Source organism: Amphiprion ocellaris, chromosome 2, assembly GCF_022539595.1.
Source record: "Amphiprion ocellaris isolate individual 3 ecotype Okinawa chromosome 2, ASM2253959v1, whole genome shotgun sequence".
NCBI classification, from domain to species: Eukaryota; Metazoa; Chordata; class Actinopteri; family Pomacentridae; genus Amphiprion; species Amphiprion ocellaris.
Genome location: NC_072767.1, coordinates 5362551 through 5376861, shown reverse-complemented (window position 1 = coordinate 5376861; position 14311 = coordinate 5362551). Strand labels below are relative to the sequence as shown.

At 33.6% G+C, this 14311-nt stretch overlaps 1 protein-coding gene across 4 annotated transcripts in view; it reads right to left on the bottom strand.

Annotated features, from left to right (window-relative positions):
- Positions 1-14311, bottom strand: part of negr1 (neuronal growth regulator 1) — a 234287-nt gene that overhangs the window by 32177 nt on the left and 187799 nt on the right. Inside the window, exon 7 of one of the 4 annotated variants that reach the window (XM_055018590.1) lies at positions 12130-12486. The exons of 2 other annotated variants lie outside the window; for them this stretch is intronic. In XM_055018590.1, coding sequence (XP_054874565.1) covers positions 12392-12486 — 95 coding nt within the window. In that variant the 3' untranslated portion in view covers positions 12130-12391. Of the gene's footprint in view, positions 1-12129; positions 12487-12506; positions 12551-14311 lie in introns of those variants that run through there. One more of the 4 variants, XM_055018597.1, reaches the window with a different exon arrangement.

Here is a 14311-nt window from a genome sequence, read left to right as displayed (position 1 = left end):
GCAGCGATGTTTGTCATTTTAATCTGCAGTTTAAAAGCAGAGAACGGTGAGGCTGAATGTGTAGATTCTGTTCCTATAGAAGTCAGAAATGAGAGTCCCTTTAAAACGTGCTGCTGCTGCTGATCCCTGCTCTGATAAACCAACAGTCCCGGTGGTTTCTCTCCTCCCTCCTCTGCCTCAGAATAAATTAAGCTTTGGCCTGATTTGCAGTGAAGAAGGAGTTCCAGTCGTCTCAAAACCCACATCAATCATCCAAATGTCAACAAACAAAGCCAAAGAGCCACCAGTGGCAGCGATGCAAATGAAGCATCCGGGGAGGAGGGAATATCCTCTGATTCCGCCGGTTCTGGAGTAAAGAACTCGGGCCTCTTTCCAGTCATTTCTGCTGCTTCATGTCGGGCTCCAGATCTGCGTCCCGCCGGGAGCCGCCCATCGCTGAGATCTGGCGTCAGGAATAACGAATGTAAAGCAAAACGGTCTGATCTGCTCGTCTGCGTTCAAAAGACAAAGGCTGCCGGGAGTCTTCAGCGCTAATTAACGGCGTCGGCGCTGACAGGACTCTCAGCTCAGTGATTGGTTCAAACATGTTAAAGTAATGCAACAGGAAGTGGATAAAACAGGGACCGTTTACCACTTCAGACGCAGCATCGAATCCCGAGATTACTTCGCCAGAGGCATCTGTCAGCACATCGGGTGACCTTTCTTCTTCATTAGTGGATGTAAAGACGGTGGATCCCTGAATAACCCGTCAGCTGCAGGGCCGGGGGAACTCTAAAGGGTTAATGGCTTCTGTTCGGGCCCTGCGAGGTTTTACCCCTCAAGCATTTCAATTCCTCTGCTGCATGAGAAGAAACAGTGAGTGGGGAGCCGAGATAGCAGTGAGCTGTGCACGATGCATAAAAGTGGTTTTGTGTGCAGGAGGGTTGTTTTCCTGCAGAGGAGTATCATTAAGTGTCAGCTCCATCCCCCCAGCCGTCCTCCTCTAATGCATCCACCCAGCAGCAGCATCCTCAGCTGTTTATCCGCTGCTCCGCTCCCTTTATTAGCCACCATAAAGAGCGACGCCGGGCCGAGCCGAGCCGAGCCTGTAGGGCCGGAGGGAGGACCGCTCTGCAGAGATGCTGAGGACGCAAAGCAGGCCAGAAATGGAGCCGATGGAGCTCTAACCTTGTTCATGGTCCAGACATCCCCAAAGAGAATGCCATTTCTGAATGTCACGACCTTTTCTAACCGCGTTTAAAAACCTCCCAGGTCTTCAAGGTGTGGTTTGTCAATAAAAAGAACTGGTGGATTCCTGAGCGGCGGCAAACAGAGATGGGGAGATGCGATGCGTACGCTTGGCTTTTAATGGCTGCTTGTCATCTGTTGTTGGGCTGATTGAGAGGGTTTTCCTCAGGATGCTGACAGTGATTGAAGCGCCGTGTGTGTTCGCCTGATAAACTCTAGAACAGACAGTCTCGATAGCAGCAAAAACAGAAATGAAAAGAGTTTTGGGGAGCGTGATATCCAGAGCGTGTGAGGAAAGTGTCCGAAGAGCTCAGATAATTGTCTGCTGGAGTGTAAAACGAGGGCAGTTCATCCTGAGAGGGCGACACTGAAGACATCACAAAGATGAAAGACGAAGTAAAGCAGGAATGAAAGAGGAGCTGAGGGGAAGGTATCTGGGGTGTGATTTGACACCAAAATCTCTGCCGTGTCATAAGGACGGCGCTTATGGATCCACGTAATCGATAACACAATGTTTTCTGAAGGTGGAACAAGACAACAGGGTTCGTTTAGAAAATCTCTCTCTGTGGACAAAGTCAGGAAAGTGCAGAAAACTTATGAACCGAATCAGAAAACTCCGACTCCTGCCACGTGATCCACATACAGGATGAATACTGAGCTGTTTGTCTGCTTTGATTAAAAGCGACTCAATGGAAGCTCGATGAAACAAATCAGTCGCCAACAACAATCGTAACTCTGATCGGCGGCAGTTGGACACTTGTGTTTTAGGATCTGAGTGTTATTAAATGGAGAAACTGAACTCAGGTGAACCAGGAAACACACCTGCTACAACCACAAGAAGGTCTCAGAAAACAAAAACTGACCGGTCTGCATGGAATCAAACTGGTCTTTTTCATAAATAGATCATTATTTGTTCACACAGCAGGAGTTACTGTTGACATTATTGGTGCTATAAAGCAGCACGCTAAAGAAAAGTCAGATTATGTCACCATGTAATGTTACATTGTGATATCATGGGATTGTAGAGGTTCATTGTTAATTGATTCATTGGCGTTAATTATTGAATCCATTCTATATATAACGGCTGTTTATTAATAATTCATAAGGCAGAAGAACGATCACATACTAACATGCTAGTTTCTATTTTATTGTCTTCTCTTTTCCACTTGTATTTATGTAATCAGAATAACTGTTAATTATCATTAACTGTCATTTTTCTGTTTTTACAAAGAGGCTGGAGAAGTTTAATTTTTAATCATCTCGTGTACAGAGTAATTAAACGTAGAGCCTTTTACCGCTGAATGAGACGGAGTTACAGGTGTGTTTGCACAAAACAATGCTGTTAAATTCAATGATTCAAGGGTCTTTATTGGGACGTAGTCGCATGTGATGGAACACTATTAGTACTGTGTCCTGAGGTGTTATACCAAAGATGTAAATAAAGAAAAATAAAGAAGAATAAGGGAAATGACAAAGCAATAAAAACAATACACAAGTCTTTACCAGTGGTAAACAGATCAATCAGCATGTGTGCAAAAACTTTGCTATGAGGTAGAAGTCTGTTTGACCAGGTGGCCTGTATTTCACATATAAATAAAGTAAATGTCGCTGCATAAATTGATAAACTTCCAGAGACAACATAGTGATCTGAGCAAAGATAATCCTTCTGCAAAATAAAATTAAATATGTAATAAACTGTAATGATAAAAACAAGAGCCAGTATTCTGCTCAATGAATTACTTTCTTGTTTATAGAGCTCCACCAATCAGTCAGCTTTATTTCTGATAAAAGTCACTGCTGTGCAACATTTAAAGGATTCAACAGTTGAAGTACACAAAGAAAGCAACGTTTAACTATCGCTAACTAACGTTTCAGACGAGTAACTGCACAATAATGCAGACACAACGATTAGAAATGTTTAAAACAGCATGACGTAATGAAGCTTAGCTGCTAGCTGCAGCACTCTGAACTCTGCAGCATAAAGTTAGGAATAAAGGTAGCGAGCTACCTGAGACTAATGCTAAGCTAATGCTAACATAACAGAGATGCTGCAGGATGAAGTGTATCTTTGACGTTCTGCTCTGATAAAGTTCTACAAAAGTTTTTATATTCATCTGTTCCAGGAACTTCCAGCAGCTGAACTAATGTTAACTCCACTGTATAAATAAATAACACAACAGGTCGTTTATTTAAATTTGTTTGTTAAATCCTTTTGTAGTTGAGTCGATTGTTTTATCAGAATGTAGAAATGCATCCACTTTACCTTGATCACTTTAACAATTAATTGATTACTGATTGTTGCCGTGGCCGACTATCAGTTCAGTAAATTGTTTACATGTTTTCCATCAGTAAAGTACCAGTACACTGTTTACTGTTGTTGGTTTTCTAAAAAAAATCACATTACTTTAGCTTAGCTTAGCGTAGCTTACCATAGCTTATCTTAGATTAGATTAGCGAAGCTTACCTGTGCTTTTCTTAACTTGTCTTATCTCATCTTATCATATCTTATCTCAGCTTTGTGTAGCTTAGCTTATCTTAGCTTATCTTATCTTATTTTAGCATAGCTTAGCATATTTTGTCCTATTTTTTCTTATCTTACTAAGGGAGTTTGACTAATTCAGTTATTAAATAGTTAATTTATTGATGAAAATCTCATGCAGATAGTAAAAAATAAAATTGCTATTATAAAAACAGAAAACTACCTTAACATGAAATAGCTTTAACAAGTGATCAATAACATGGATTAGAATATTGTTATTTTTGCATTTTACGTCCATCAATCTTGCATTTCCACATACATTTGTATAATATTGTGTATTAGAATACTGTAAATCTTTCCAGTACAACTCTGAAGTATTCCCTCTCTGGTTGCTGAATTAAAAAATAAAATGATTCAGGCTTTAACAAAAGAAGAGCAGCTTAAATGCATCTGCACATCGCTGCCTCTGTATGTTTGATTTATGGAATAATTTCTATGTAAATTCAGGAGTCAGAGGTTGGTTCTGGAGTCAGAGGGTTCAGTATCTTCAGTCCTCAGTCTGTTTAAAATGGCCAAACTAATTACTGTGTAATTCCAACACTTATCATGGAGCCACATATAGCAGCAGATTAAACACATGAAGAGGAAGAAGAAGACGAGTCTGAATGTCAGACGTTTATCAGGATGCAACATAATCACAGGACCAGTAATCTGCTGCAGCCAGATGACACATAATCACCACATACAGTAAACAAACACACACATATGGACATATATATTATATCTTTTTTTAAAAGTTATTTTTATGACCTTTTGTTGGCTTTATTTGACAGGCGTAGTGAGAGACAGACAGGAAATGGGGAGAAGAGTCGGGGGAAGACATGCAGCAACCCGAGCTGCTGCATCAGGGACCAGCTCTGTACATGGATCACCCTCTTAACGCGTTGAGCTATACAGACGCCTGTATATATTATATCTTAACTCATATTTACTGTATGAGGTACACACACACGCATGTACGCACACACATGTAGTACACATAAAGTGTCTTCTGAAAGTATGTTAACAGTAATAAAAATGGAAAGATGCCAGAAAATTACAAAACTATGAAATAAATTATGTCTTATAGAACTGCAATTAGATATAAGTACAATAAAATTAAGATAAAATATAACTAGTAGAGAAATCACAGAACTAATACTCAAAGGACAGCTTTGGTTTCTTTAAACGTATATAACATGCTATTTTTAAGGTATCCTGGCCCACCTAAGAGATATATAAACCGATTTTAGCGTATCCTGGTCTCCTCAAAATGTGTATACATGTATTTTAATGCATCCTAGTTCTGTTAAAACATATATAAATATATTTTAATGTATTTTGGTTTCTCTAAAACATATGTAACAGCATCTTAGTGTATCTTGGTCCCCCTAAAACGTACATACATGCATTTTAGTGCATCCTGGCTCCCCTATAACATATATATACATACTTTAGTGTGTCTTGGTTGCCCTAAAATGTAAATAAACATATTTTAGTGTATCATGGTCCCTTTAAAACACATATAAATGTATTTTAGCGTATGCTGGTCCCCCTAAAATATATATAGAGATGTATTTTATTGTATCCTGGTCCCTTTAAAACATCTATAAACATATTTTAGTGTATCCTGGTCCCCATAAAACATAAATAGACATATTTTAGTGTATCCTAGTCCCCTTAAAACGTGCATACATGTATTTTAATGTATCCTGGTTCTGTTAAAACTCATATAAACACATTTTAGTGTGTCCTGGTTTCTGTAAAACACATGTAACAGTAATTTAGTGTATCCTGGTCCCCCATAATGTTTACAAATGTATTTTTGTATATCCTGGTTTCTCTAAAACACATATAAATGTATTTTAGTGTATTTTAGCTAAACTCTGAGCTATAAACTGTGAAGCTGCAGGTCTGTGAACATCCTCACTCCAGCTGACATCTTAATAAAGTCACCGCTTCAACTCCTTCAAGAGTCGAATCCAAAAAGCTGAGAGACGCTGACAGGAGCTCTGTAACGAGCGAGAGGCCTGCAAAGTGCATTTACTCCATTTCCAACATGTCCAGAGCCTTATCTCCATTACGGCTGAAAGTGTTCTCGCTTTTACCTGAAAATTACACCCATTTAACTCTGCCGAAGAGAGCTCTCAGCTCAGATGAGAGTGAGGGAAGACCTGAAGCGCTGCACAGCGTGAACCCGCCGCAATCTACAAATTGGCCAAAAGAGCCATCTTTTCTGATTTAGTGTGGCCTCTACTGTAAGTGTGTGGCTTTCTTCAATCATCCTCCTTAATGCACTAACCATTAGAGTCTGTCCAGAAACAGAATATACCCTGGTGTCTCAATTATAGAGCAGGACTGAACCTACACAGCAGCCGTTCGTGGCCATAAAAGGGAAATGTCTGTCCATTTTCTGCTCCGGCTCTCACATCAGAAGCACCAAAACTCATCTTTCCCTCTCAACTGTCTTATTAATCACAGTGACCGCTGTGGTGAGGATGCCAATTAAAGAGTAAAAGATTTAAAATATGTCCCTTTCCCTTCATCCGTACTGCAGACATAGACAGACTTTATTAATCCCCAGAGCACAATTCTTCTTTATAGATGGGAATTAGTTTTTTATTTACACAGTTTGACTGTATTCAAAAATACTGTTAATTAAAAAAAATGTAAAAAGAAAAACAAAAAAAGACAAAAAGAAAAACATAATTTTTTAAAGTATTATTTCACAGATTTTTCTTGTTTTGTTAAATTACAGATAATAAATGTATGATAAAATATCTAATAAAAATTTTAATGGTCGGAACTGTGAATATATTTTCCTTTTCCCTTCACCTGTATTTTTATAAATGGAAATTATAAAAAAATTATAAAATTATAAAATTTACAAACAGTGTTAAAAAAACGAATATATATACAAAATATTTATTTTTATATATATATATATATATATATATATATATATATATATATATATAAATAAAATATATAATAAAATAATATAAAAATAATATAAAATGATGAAATAATTTAAAATAAATTTTACATTTCATTATTATTATTATTATTATTATTATTATTATTATTATTATTATTATTATTATTATTATTATTATATAGTATCTAATCTAAGAATAGAGAATTTACATCAAAGGTCAAAATTGTGAATATATTTTCCTTTTCCTTTCATCTGTATTTTTATAAATGGAAATTATAAAAAATTATAAAATTATAAAATTTACAAGCAGTTAAAAAAACTAATATATATATAATTATATATATATATATAAAAATAAAATATATAATAAAAAATATAAAAATATTATAAAATGATGAAATAATTTAATATAAATTTTAGATTTCATTATTATTATTATTATTATTATTATTATTATTATTATTATTATTATTATTATTATTATTATTATTATTATTATTATTATTATATAGTATCTAATATAAGAATAAAGAATTTACATCAAAGGTCAAAATTGTGAATATATTTTCCTTTGCATTTATCTGTATTTCTATAAATAGATTTTTATTTTTCACCACTTGATTGTAAAATTAGTTTTTTTTTCCTGTTTTCATATCAGCAAAAAAAAATTTAGAATTATGAAATTATCATCAAAATATTTTTAAAACATTTATTTCACCAATTTTTCCGGTTTTGTTAAATTACAGATAACATTAAGTCCATCCATTATCTATACACCGCTTATTCCTCACTAGGGTCATGGGGGGTGCTGGAGTCTATCCCAGCTGACTCAGGTGAAGGCAGGGGACACCCTAGACAGGTCACCAGTCTGTCACAGGGCTACATACAGAGACAAACAATCACTCTCACATTCACACCTACGGGCAATTTAGAATGATCAATTAACCTCAGCATATTTTTGGACTGTGGGAGGAAGCCGGAGTACCCGGAGAAAACCCACACATGCACAGGGAGAACATGCAAACTCCATGCAGAAAGATCCCGGGAAAGCCGGGACGCGAACCAGGGATCTTCTAGCTGCAAGGCGAAAGTGCTAACCACTACGCCACTGTGCAGCCCAGATAACATTAAGTAAAAAAGAAAATTACATGTCGGTTTAAAAAATTGTAAATATTTGCCACATGAAAACTATTATTCCACGTTTTATAGAGAATATTGTTTATAAATGGCATTTTTAAAATATTGACTATAAAAGCACAATATTTTTACTGAATTTAAATTAGTAAAAATACTGTTAATAAAAATACATACTTTTTTTACATGATTATTTCACAGATTTTTTGTAAAATTACAAATAATACTTCACAAAATAACCCAAAAATATTAATTAACTTTTTGTTAGCTTTTTCTGAAATTGTAAATAATGTCCACATTAAAAGTATTATTACATACATTATAACATTATTTATGAATAGAAACTTTTCTGTTTTTATTACATTGTTTGACTCTAAAATTAGATTGTTCACAAATACTGTCAATAAAAAGAAATAAATATTTCACTGATTTTTCCTGCTTCATTAAATTGCAGACAATATATAATAAATGCATGATAAAATATCTAAAAAAATAAAAACATGTTTTCCTTTCCCCTTTATCTGAGTTTTTATAGATGGAATATAGTTTTTTATTTTCACTCTGACTGTAAAATGAGATTATTCAAAAATACTGTTAATAAAAACAAATATATTTTTAAACTAATATTTCACATATTTTTCCTGGTTCGTTAAATTACACATAGTATTTAGTAAATATATAGAAAATATCTCATAAATTCACCAATAAAAAAGTAAAAAATATTGTTAATCAAATTTTTTTGTTATTTGAAACTATTATTTCACAGATTTTTCCTATTTTCCTAAATTATAGAAAATATCTAGTAAAATCAACAAAAAAAGTTTGAAGGGTTAGGGTTATTTTTTTATTTCATAATATTCTTCTTTTTCTTCTTCTTCTTCTTCTTACTATTATTATTATTATTATATTGTTTATTTATTTATAATTTATTTTCATAAATGGTTATTTGTTCTGAATTTTATTTTTAAAATTGTTTATTGTTATTTGTAATTATTTGAAAGAAAAAGGGCGTCGGATCCTGGAGGAGCTACAACAACAATCTAAATAATCAGAAATACTCTAGAAGTTATTCTGGGGAGGAAAATAAAAAGAAATGAAGTCTGAATACGAGGTGGGAATAAACACGTCTCACTTTTAATATCCTCCACCAACAATATCAGAACAAACACTGAGAAACATCCATGAAAAAAGCGCAGAGAGAGGAAAGATTTTCCTGAACACAGCGACAGCATTAACAGATAATCAGAGTTAAATAAAGGAGGAGGACGGCCTGGATTCAGATTAACGAGAGAAAACGAGGCTTTACAGGGGGACAATGGAGACAAGGATCATGAAGTATGGATAAAAATCCATTTATGTGGCTCAGAACCGGGGAGGAGACGGTAAATGGGTCTTTGTGGGAGGCCAAATGTGTTCTGAAAGCTCCACAATGAAGAAAAAATGGAAAATTCCTTCAGAAAATGGTGAAAAAGTGGCAGCAAGTTGGAAAAAAATACAGAAAAAAAACAGCAGAATACTGTAAACACACTGTAAAAATGGAAATAATGGTAAAATAAAAGTGAAAATAACAGCAAATATCTGTAAAATATACTATATTTATTAGATGATTATGTGTGTAATATTTAACATATGTAGAAATATAGAAGCCAGATTACAGCCAGAAAACGTTCTTCTCTAATGTTCTTACAGGATGTTAACGCAGACTTCAGATCAGCCGAATTAATCCAGAAACACTTTGATCAATAAAAGCAGCTGCAGCAGGAAAATATCCGGTAAACACTGAGAGAATATTCATGCTTGCTACTGGAATATCTACGTATAAATGTTGTATTCAACAGTTAAGTTAGTAGTGAAATCACAGAAAAACAGCATTAGGTTATAGTTTAACCATAAAAAATTGTCAAAATGTAGATAATGACAACAATAAAGACTGAAAGATTGATTGAAAACAGTGTAAAATTACACAATTTATAATAAATTTACTGTTAAATCAGGAAAGCTAAATAAATAAATAAATTCTACATATGTATATATATATAACTATATATACACACACACACACACACACACACACACACACACACACACACACATATATATATATACATATATATATTAAACAGTAAAAATTGTGTAATTTCATTTACAGATATTTGTCAATATTTATAGAAATAATGAATATATGTTTTTACTGTTTTGTTAAATTAAAGATAATCTCCAGAAGAAGCTCAATAAAGTATTTATTTACAGTTTGACTGTAATAAAAATATATCAAATATACGATGTTTACATCAAAAATATTTTTTTCAATTTGTTTAAATTTTTTCATTCTTACTTTTGTATAATTTTTTAAAAATTTCTTGCTCTATTTCTCTCCAGTTTGAATCAGCTTAAAGAAATCATCATTTTACTGATGAATTGATAAGAAATGACTTTTTACTGTTTATACAGATTTTTATCTTTTATTTCCAGGTTATTTATTTATTTATTTATTTATTTATTTATTTATTTATTTATTTATTTATTTATTTATCTATGTATCTATTTATTCTTTAGATTCTGTCTGCAGTCACTGGAGGTTTCATGTTCCGGTTTACTTTTCATTTTTAACTGTTTGATGTAAATCTGAGTTTTTATTCGTGGAGTGTGAAGGACAATAGGCCGTCTCCTATCAGGACGTCTGGAGGAGATCTGGACTAAACCTGAAGGTCGGCTGGACTCAAACCAGAGAACGTTGTGATGTGAGCTCCGTAGAAGCGATAAGGCTGCAGACAATAAAGGATTATCTGTGGAGAGACGCTGCAGGGCATGCTGGGAAACTTAACACATCCAGGATTTACAGCAGAAATCTGAACAGAAGAATTCATCCTGAAGAAGCAGAATTTATTAGAAATAATATCACTACGATCACATCTACTCAGCTTCTGGTTCTGGTTCAGCGTCCAGCTCCAGAGGTGGAAAAGAAAAATCTGCATTTGATTTATTACAGCTGAAGCTTCCAGAGGCTGTGAAGTTCACAAATAACTACATTTATTTGCTAATGTATAAAGTGAAAACTGTAATTTTAGGGTCAAAAGTTGTAAAACAAGGAATTTATTTAAATAAAATGCTAAAAGTAGAGAATTTAATGTGGCCATTATTTATAGTTTTTACAACTTTTCTTTCTTTTTATGCAAATTTACCTCTTTTTTCATGTAATTTTACTGGTTATTATCTGTGATACAACAAAAAAGGAAAATCAGTGAAATAAAAGTATATTATACCAAAAAAAAACAACACTTAAACGCTGCTAAAAATGTTTTTTTTCTTTACACTGATAGTCTGAAATAAGAAAAATCTAAATAAATATCATAAGTCCTGCTGGTTCAACTATATTATCTCTATCTATCTATCTATCTATCTATCTATCTATCTATCTATCTATCTATCTATCTATCTATCTATCTATCTATCTATCTATCTATCTATCTATCTATCTATCTATCTATCTATCTATATATATATATATATATATATATACTGATTTCAATACAGTAAAAATTGTGCAATTTTGAAGTTTTAATTTAATTTATTTAGCATTAACAGGTAAACTAAAAAAAAAACAAAACTAAATGTTTTCTTGTTTTACTGTTTATTATCTGTAATTTAATAAAACTGGGGAAATCTGTAAAATAACAATAAATAATAAAATAACCTACTGTGAAATATGTAGAAATATATTAAAAATGGTGGAATGCTATAAATTTTAAAAAGCTAAACAATAACAGGAAATACATGTAAAACAAGCTTGTTTTGTCTAAATTTAAACTAAAAACTGTAATTTTAGGGTCAAATGTAAAAGAAGGAATTTATAAACATTTAGAAAAATACAGATTTTGATTTCACTGCATGCTTTTTGGTTAATAAATAAAATATTACTTTTTTCTCTGATTTGGCTGGATGTCATCTGTAAATTGAAATGAATTGAAATAGTTAAATTTTAAGGTTAACATGTAAACTAACAAGTTTACTGTTTATAATTTAACAAAACAGAGAAAATCTGTAAAATATCAGTTAAATAGCAAAAACAAAAAACAACACAGATGTTATTATTATTATTATTATTATTATTAGAGGTATTATTATTGTTATTGTTGTTCCAATGTATACATTGTTTTTTAAAGCAATTTGCTATAATTTTCCAGTATTCAGTGTATTTATATCAGCAACAAAATGTCATTATTTAACAGATATTTGTTGTTGTTTGACAGAAAAATTATTTATTTTATAGATTTAAAAAAACGGTAGATTATTTTACAGATTTCCTCCATTTTGGTGAATTACAGAAAACATTTAGTAAAACCACAGAAAAGTAAAAATAATTTAACTATTAATTTAACTTTTAAAACAGGCAAAAACTCTAAAAAAAAATGACAGAAAATCAATCTAAAAGAAATCTGAACATTAACGTTCTCCTGCACAGCGTCCAATAATCAGATAGAAATTAATGACTTATTATGGAGTCTTTTCCAGTCTGTGGACGTCTTTATTCAGCGGAGGATGAGCCGGTGTTCAGGTCATCGATAATAATCAGATTAAAATGAATTTATTGCGTCTGTTCCTGCCTGTGATGTTTCCGAGCCGGTGTTCAGGTCATCGATGATAATCTTTATCCAGGATCCTGGAGGACCTGCAGCAGATGTTGGAGCAGATGTTGGAGGTTTTTTACTGCAGGAGTTTAGATTCTCTGCTGCCTGGTGGGGGTTTAGAGGAAAGATGACTTTAAATCTGAACCTGAACTCTGGTTTGAGCAGGAAAAAGAACTGAATGTGGATTTAACTTTATAAATAAATAAAAACCGTCTGATGAGCCTCAGTCATAAAACAACCTGATCTAACATCAGTGAACAAACTCTTCCTTCTGGCTGTTATTGGTTTTAGAATTTCCTAAAGAGTTCTACATTCTTCAAGTCGACTGAGACATCACTTCAGATGAAAACTTCAGACCTGAGGAGGCTTCAGGTCCAGATTTCTGACTTTTATCGTCCAACAGAAACATTTACAGTCCGTTTTAATGACGTCTCGTCTCGTCGTTTCTGTGGAATTAAATATTTCTTCTCAGTTCCTTAAATGCTCCACATCTGATCATTTCATACAGCTGATTATTTTCAGATGTTATTAAGTTAAACGTATGAACCTGAGCTCTTGGCAGACAGTAATTATTGAGTTAAATCTTCTTTAAGAAGCTGGAGTCTGGTTGATTTGACTTCCTTTGTGCCAGAACTTATTGTCCTGAAGTTTTCCAGAATCACTGATATGTTCATGTAGTTTCTAACAGTAAAACCCTGTTTAGACAGAATATTAAAACCAGGTCTATTATGGTGCATATTTGGATAAAAATGAGCCTCTTGGGGTGAAAATAAAGACTTTATGGTTGGGGAGAAATCAGGGTAGAAGAAACAAAAACAGGGATTTATTTATTTTTGGGTCCAATCAATCATCCAAAAAACCAATCAACCAACCATTCAGCCAACCAACAACCATCCAACCAACCAACCATCCAACCAGTCAACCAACATCCAACCAACCATCCAAAAAACCAACCAACCAACCATCCATCCATCCACTCTCACTGATCTAAAGATCTACATTCACCACAGACTTCATGGTTTCTGTTTTTCATAACAAAGACTTCTTGTGTGGAACAGTGAAGGTGTTCTTGGGTTTCTAAAGATGTAAACACGATATGAGATGTTTGGACTTGTAGCTGGTAGTTTTTCCCTTTTTTTAGCTTCATGATGCTGTGGCAGGTCTGACATAAACCAAACATCCCGTTCTTCTTGGCATTTCTCTAGACTTAATGTCAGATCTGGTGCGATCGCAGTGATTAACATCATTAAAAACACAAACAACAGTTGATCCTAATCCTTTCTCCTGCAGAAACTACTCAACCGAAAGCAGTTTTCAGGTCATTAAAGACTTTTCAGACTTTCATCAGCTCATTGTACAAATTGAAGGAAGTCAGTTTTCTATTAAAGCTCCCTGAAGGGGGCAGCATTTCTGAACGGTCCAGTTTGGCTGATCTGGACGATACTTACGATACTTTCTCTGGATGACAGCAGTTTTACCAGGTGTCAGGTATTGTGTTTTTAGTTTTGTTGATGAACTTTTTCAGGCGTGAAAGTGGCTGTTTTATGTGAATACAGAAGGATTTGGAAGGACATGAACTGTTTTTAAAGACATATGCAGCTTCTTGCAAATTTTTTGGGTAACAAACCACCACTGGAGTCTGTTTATTTAGGATTCTACCTCCTGAGTCTCGTTTAAATTGTTCATTCTTGCACTGCACATCTTTGCACTTTTAAACTTTATTTTTATTTTTATTTTTTCTGTTAAAAATTTTGCCACCCTTGTATATATTGTAAATAAAACTGCTGTAACAATGTAAATTTCCCCTGGAGTGGGGAGAAATAAAGAACTTTATCTTATCTTATCTTATCTTATTTGTGCAGAGAA